This window comes from Dermochelys coriacea, chromosome 5, assembly GCF_009764565.3.
Source record: "Dermochelys coriacea isolate rDerCor1 chromosome 5, rDerCor1.pri.v4, whole genome shotgun sequence".
Lineage (NCBI taxonomy): Eukaryota > Metazoa > Chordata > Testudines > Dermochelyidae > Dermochelys > Dermochelys coriacea.
The window spans coordinates 114,336,237-114,343,544 of NC_050072.1; the positions used below are offsets into that span (position 1 = coordinate 114,336,237).

Below are 7,308 nucleotides of genomic sequence, written 5' to 3' on the forward strand. Positions count from 1 at the left end.
TGGATAGTAGTTTAAATGGAAAGGACTTCAGACGTATTCTGTGTTTGAAGGATTTGAAGGGTACTGTATTTGATTGAAATAAGGGAGGTTACTTAGTATGTTGGAAGTGAGATGCATGAAAGAAGACACAAAACTAAGAGTAGCAGGAGATGATAAAAGGAGCAACTAAGAGGCAAGCTAGGAAGGAACGGAGTACACACCCAATTTGCGCGTGGAAAGTGGTTGGTGTTTTGTTTGGATAAAGAAGGCAGGACTGTGGTTTGGATTAGCCACGTCTGATTGATTGATGAAAAGACTGATAGATCTTAGTAGCTCTGACAAAAACTCAGTGCGGCAGTTGTAGGGAAGGAATCTTATAGTTATACTGAACAGTTATATGGTGGTATGCAGTGGTGAGCTGGAGCCGGTTCGCGTGAACCGGTTGTTAAATTTTGAAGCAGTTTTAGAACCAGTTGTTAACCCGCTTCCCTGCAGGGGGCGCTGAGGCTTTGATGGGCTCTGGCGGGGAAGTGATGTAATTCCCCCTCCGGCCGTCGGGGGGCGCTGCGCTGCAGGAGCCATGTGGGCTGCCGCTGGGCCCTGGGCACAAGCCTGTTCCTGCTGCTTCTCCCCTGGCCCTGGGGCTCCCGCTGCTGCATGGTGGGTCCCTGGCTGCACTGCTGGGCCTGGGCTGCGTCCTGCTACTCTCCCCGTGAATACCCACCACCCTGCCCGCAACCAACCCCTGCCACGCCGCACCCCCTGCCCTGCCCACAGCCAGCCCCGGCGCACCCCCTGCCCTGCCCGCAGCCAGCCCCTGTCTCCAGCCACCCCCACACCCCCTGCCCTGCCGCATGCACCCCCTGCCCTAACCACAGTCAGCCGCTGCTGCACGCACCCCCTGCCCTGTCTCCAGTCAGCCCTGCACCCCCTGCCTGCAGCTAGCCCCTGCTGCACCCCCTGCCCTGTATCCAGCCAAGCCCTGCAACACGCACCCCCTTTCCTGCCTGCCGCCAGCCCCTGCCGCACCCCTGCCCTGCCCGTAGCCAGCCCCGTCTCCAGCCAGCCCTGCACTCCCCCTGCCCTGCCTGCAGCCAGCCCTACCTCCAGTCAGCCCCTGCCCTGCCCGTAGCCAGCCCCACAACACCTTGCCTCCAGCCAACCCCACACCATCCTGTCTCCAGGCAGCCCTGCACCCCCTGCCCTGCCCGCAGCCAGCCCCACACCCCCTGCCTCCAGCTAGCCCTGCCCCACACCCCTGTCTGTAGCTGGCCCCACATCCACTGGTGCCCTGCAGTTCCCAGGGCAGTAACCCTGCACACCTGCTTCAATGAGGGGGGCAGGGAGCAGCTGGGACCCACACATGTGCACACCCTAGGGTGACCAGACAGCAAGTGTGAAAAATCAGGACGGGGGTGGGGGTAGTAGGAGCCTATATAAGAAAAAGACCCCAAAATCAGGACTGTCCCTATAAAATCGGGACATCTGGTCACCCTAGCACACCCCCAGGGAGCTCCACACATATGAAACAGAGCTCATTTCTCCTTCAGGCCCGTCTTTTTAAAAAAGAACTTTAGGCAGGGTTAACATACATCCATATTTTTCCAGACAGGTCAGGCTTTTTGGTTCTTAAATTGCTATCCAGGAGGAATTTTTAAATTTTAAAAATTCTTCCCGGGAAAATACAGACGTATGGCAACCCTGTTGGTACAAAAAATACATACTGGGGCACATCCCTTAAATCAGAACTTTTTATAGGGAACCGGTTGTTAAGATTTTGGCAGCTCACCACTGGTGGTATGCCCTTGGGTACTGGGAGGCTCCTTAAAGCACTAAGACTAATTGATTAGGCATATAGCTACTGTATTAATTTTATTGATCAAATCTGCATTGGAAGAGGTTTTACACACCACTTCAGATTTTACACACCACCCCAGATTCTTTCCCAATATGCACTGGACTCAACACAAAGCCTAGATTTATTTGATTGGGGGGTGATCTCTTCTGTGTTAGTGTTGGAACATCAGAATCAGGAATCTATATGGGATGTCCACAGAACAGATCAGTGATATCTGCAGGATGGAATTACTATGAAAGATTACTTTTTCATTATCTTTTTCAATGTATTGTTTTTAGTTTGCTAGCTTTAGGGATTGTTACAGCCACATTGTCTATGTTATAATGTGAGTTTCAGCTGTTATTATTAAGGTGCCTGTATGCCTTTTGGCATGGGCATACAAAAATTAAATGTTATGATTGTTGTTATTATTCCTCCCATGGCCTGCTGTTGAATTGCTATGGTGATTCCTGGTACTTGCTTTTTAAAGAAGGAGTATTTGCTATCATTTTACATAAGACAATATTCTTGTTCTTACAGGAGTATTGAAAAGAATGGACTGGCTGTTAGAACTGATGAGCTATATCAGAAATGTTGCTTACAAGTCAATATCTATACAAAATGTGGATTTTAAAGAGGTACATGCTGTGAAAATAATATGTAGCTTTCAGAAAAAAATGGTTTCTAGTGTAATTTATGTCCTTTCCAAGGAACAAGTATTCCCTCACTTTTTATCTTTTAGAATAATGTCCTTTTATCTCCATAAGGAAAATCACTGATTGTCCTCAAAAGGTTTTTAAAATGTACATATATATTTAAAGACTCTTAAATAAGTAAGTCTAACTAACCTGTGAGAACAATGACGGAGTATAAAAGGAAACTATATCATGTAGAACTCTATACACTTAGAACTGTTAAAAGGAAAAAGCTCCTTTACAGTATGTTAATTCATCTGTGGCATTCATTGTCCCAGTAGTTCAGAGTACTGCAGCTGCATTTTTTACAAGGGTTAGACAGTTTCAGGGCTACCAATATTATTGGTAGTTATGCTTGCTATGATACTTAAATCTCATGCTTTGGGGCATCACTTGATTGCTGCAGAGGTCAGAAAGGATCCTCCTCCCTTGTTATACAGTATAGTACTATTGGCCATGTGCAGTATGAAGGTGAGCATGTGACTAATTCTCCTAGAGCAGGGGAGGGCAAACTACGGCCTGGAGGCCACATCCGGCCCTCCAGCCGATTTAAACCAGCCCTTGAGCTCCTGCTGGGGAATGGGGTCTTGGGCTTGCCCTGCTCCAGCCGGGGAGCAGGGTCAGAGGCTGCTCCGCACACGTGTGCTGAGGCTCCCGGAAGCAGCAGCATGTCCCCCCTCTGGCTTCTATGTTCAGGGCAGCCAGGGGGCTCCCTGCGCTGTCCCCACCCCAAGCACCACCCCACAACTCCCATTGGCCAGCAACTGCGGCTATTGGGAGCTGCAGGGGCAGTGTCTGCGGACAGGGTAGTGCGCAGAGCCACCCGACCGCACCCCCGCATAGGAGACGGAGAAGGGCTATGCCACTGCTTCAGGTAAGCACCGCCTGGAGCCTGCACCCCTGACCTCCTCCTGTACCCCAACCAACTGCCCCAGCCTGGAGCCTACTCCTGCACCCTGAACTCATTTCTGGCCCCGCCCCAGAGCCCTTACCCCCAGCCAGAACCCTTACCCCCTCCTGCACCCCAACCCCAATTTCGTGAGCATTCATGGCCCACCATACAATTTCCATACCAAGATGTGGCCCTCAGGCCAAAAAGTTTGCCCACCCCTGTCCTTGAGCATCAGCTGTTGGTTGCTGCACGAAACAGGATGCCAGACTTGTTGAAATGCCTGTCCATAAAGCATTATTTTCCAGTGTAGATAAAAAAAAAAAATGAAGTCCATTGCTAAAGAAGTCTGGTTCAGAATTGTTTTCATTTGCTTCCCTTGCTTTAAGGATTGTGGTTTTTAAATACTGTTGTACTACTTTAAAGTACAAATGCCAGACCATTAAACTGCCTTTAGTCTTTCTCTTTTAAAGTTTGAGTATTCATTTTGCCTAGGATTTATCCTGGAGAATAAGATGTCACAACATTTTTTTTTCTTCTTTATTATTTAACTAATGAACCAAATTTGTCTGTTTCCTGTTTAGGCTGTAGACTTCCTGTTGTGGATATTTGCAGCTTCTGTGGTTGCCTGGGCTGACCATGCTACACCACTACTGCTTGGCCTCAGTGCCAGCTGGTCGTCATGGAAACACAAAGAAATATTGCCAGAATTGTCTGCAGATGATTTTGGCGAGCATCCAATTGAAAAGCTCTCTGTGCAGGAGACTCTTACTCTCCTTCCAAACAGTGTGCAGGTTTTGCTGGCTAAAGAGCCTTGGAAAGAACAAACACAAAAGGTAAAGCTGCACATAATTTACTTTCTAAAGGCCTGATCATGCAAGATGTTAAGCACTTTCTGAGGATGATAGATCATCCTCAGTTCTCAATGGAGTCAGCTCAGGTCTTGTGAGGCTGCTGTTATTTTCTCTGTATCTACTGCATCTGACTTGAGCTCTCATTTTTCTTTATTGCAGCCAGATATGACTTACTTAAAACATGGCCTTAAGATGCAAGTTGATAAGTGTTCTTTAAGGGTTGGGTGTTTAACATTAATTAGGTTTACTTAGGGGGGAGAGGTGCATGCATGTGCGTACTTGCTCCTGCATATGGCTAGTTCGGCATGCAAACACTTAGGGGCAGATCCTCTGCTAATGTAATTTACACCAGTGGACGATCTCTCCCTTCCCCCACAGTTTATTGTGCACATCATTTACTCGCAAGCCTAAATTAGGTATGCACAAGTGTATGCGTGAGATTGTATGTGCCTAATTTGGGAAAACTGACTTGAGTTTCCTGTAACATACGTAAATGGTGACCTCTGTACATTGACATTTAATTATTTTAAACAAACATATATGCATTAAGGACTGGATCTTGCCTTCTTTGCATGTGCAAAACTCCTACTGAAATGAGAGTTTGGAGGATGTGAAGAATGCAGAACTAGGCCATTAATGTGCAAATTTGTAATTAGGCTTTAGTAAAGCATTTGAGTCTGTGCCTTGAAAAAATAAATCACCCAGATATATCAGAAATATTGTATTCTCCTCTAGGCAACAGACATTACCAGAAAGACAACAAAAATTAGAGGAAAGTTAAAAAAAAAAAAAAAAGTGATTAAAAAAGATCTGGGTGCTCAAAGCATTGACTTTGGGAAGTCTGGCTAAGGGTATGTCTGTGCAAAAAAAAACCCCACAGAAGTAAGTCTCAGAGCCAGGTTCAACTGACTCTAGCTTGCGGGGCTAGCACTATGGGGCTAAAAATAGCAATGTAGATGTTCTTACGCAGGCTGGAGCCCAGTCTCTGAGACCCATTCCCTTTGCCAGGTTACAGAGACCAGGCGCTGGCCCGAGTGAGAACATCTACACTGCTTCTTTTTAGCCATGTAGTGTGAGCCTTATGAGACTGAGTCAGTTGACCAAGGCTCTGAAATTCACTGCTGAGGTCTCTCTTTGCAATGTAGACACACCCTTACAGACTGATAGAGGATGAATGCAGATATTTAAAGGTGTAAACATCAAATATGGAGATGAATTATTTACTGTGCTTGCTATGCTACAAAGTAGTATAACTGGGGATAATGGGATGAAGGGAAATGTCCCCAGAAGGCAATATTCAGACTGTCAGGCAAGATCTTGTGACAGTAAGTTGTACTAGGCTATATTAAGCTGTGGAATATTCTTCCAAGGGAAATGGTGGAAACTGCATTGCATGGAATATTTAAAACTAGACCGGACCAAATATTTGAACACTTACTAAGTGACCAATTCTGCATTGACGTGGAGATGCACTGAGTGACCTAATATGTTTTTTCCATCTCCTATTACTATGATTCTCCAACTCCTCTCAATCCACTCTAGTTCTGCAGTGTTTTGTTTTATTATTTTGCATGTCCACTATTTTAGTTGGTATTTTGTGTGAGTAAAGTTCACAACTTTATTAACTGTTTTCTTTAGCAATTTTGTGTATTACAAACCACAGCGTCAGCATGCCTTGCAAACAAAATATCAAGTCAGCCAAATGGCTCACTGCTCCTTTTTTGCTCTGTCTGTCCCATCCCACCCAAGCCTGATGATTAAAAACTGAAGTAGCAGGTGTGCAAACAAATAGCCTTTGAAAAATAATTATAAAATCTAACATCAGACAGTAACTTTTGCCCTTTGACATGAAAGCAGGCTTTAAGCTGCGATCTAGTTCTAAATCTGTTTTACATCCATAACAATTTATAATAGTTTAACATTGATTTTTGAAAAAAATATAAACAGAGTGATTCTCATTTTCTATTTGATTTTTTCTCTACACCAATCCTGAGTTACTACTTTATAGATTTAATAGTAAGACACTGAATATTATATGTCCATGCTAGGAATAAACAAGATTCACCAGCAACCAAATAAATGATATCTTTGGAATTCACTGATCAAAGATGAATATCATAATAGAAATAGTCAACAGTAAGGGCTTTCCTCATTTTCATACTGCAGAAAGAAATAACTTTGATAATCACTCAGATAATTCCTGTACTGTTGTGTTAAATGAAATACTAATGGACTGTTGTAATGCAGTGATGGGCAAACTCTAACATGGGTGGATTTGCCATTCAGTCCGAATATACTGTAGCTAAACTTGAGTAGGGTGCATGTCTTAAGCCAGTCTGGTCAGAGAGAATTTGTGGCGTTCCTATATGGACATTCTTTTAATTTACAACTGCTATTCATTTTAATCTTAGTTTATTGACTGGCTGTTTAATATAATGGAGAGCCCTAAAGAAGTACTATCTGAATCCTCCAGAGACTTGTTGAAAGGTAATGTATTTCTGATATTGTTTGTTCCTATATTTCCTTCAGCACAGGAAAACAGCATTAGTCTGTTAAAGAAGCAAAATGTTTGTAGGTTAACACCACATGTTGATGACAGAATTACATATTGGCTTTAAGATAACCTCCACAGGCAAATAAACATTCTTCTCTTTTTAAATCCTTTTTCAGAGTGTTTGATCCCGCATTTTATCTCGCTCACCATGCAACTGAAAATCCAGATAGAATAATGTTTTGCTCTCAGTTTTAGCATAAAATAGTGTCAAACACTAAAAACTTTGTTAATGTCCAGTTAAGGTTACTGGCACATATCAATGGGCTTGAGTACATGTTATTTTTAAGGAAAGTTAGTTACAAAAAATATATATTTTTAAAAACTTCAAGTGTTAGTGCAAGCTTTGTTCTGCATTTCCTAGTGTGTCATTGTTCTGGGAAGACCAGTAATCCAATCGATTAATGTGGCCTTTAATCTTTGACAGCCAGTTTAAAATTATTTAACCCTGTGGTAACCTGGCTAATCCTAAAGTGTTTAAAACTGCTTCAGGACTAACCATT

The 7,308-nt window shown here is 43.9% G+C and overlaps 1 protein-coding gene across 4 annotated transcripts in view; it reads left to right on the plus strand.

Annotated features, from left to right (window-relative positions):
* FOCAD (focadhesin) overlaps positions 1-7,308 on the plus strand; it is a 198,662-nt gene that overhangs the window by 185,194 nt on the left and 6,160 nt on the right. For all 4 annotated transcript variants that reach the window (XM_038401155.2, XM_038401156.2, XM_043514362.1 and 1 more), the window contains 3 exons: positions 2,357-2,454; positions 3,985-4,236; positions 6,666-6,741. In XM_038401155.2, coding sequence (XP_038257083.1) covers positions 2,357-2,454; positions 3,985-4,236; positions 6,666-6,741 — 426 coding nt within the window. The remainder of the gene's footprint in view (positions 1-2,356; positions 2,455-3,984; positions 4,237-6,665; positions 6,742-7,308) is intronic.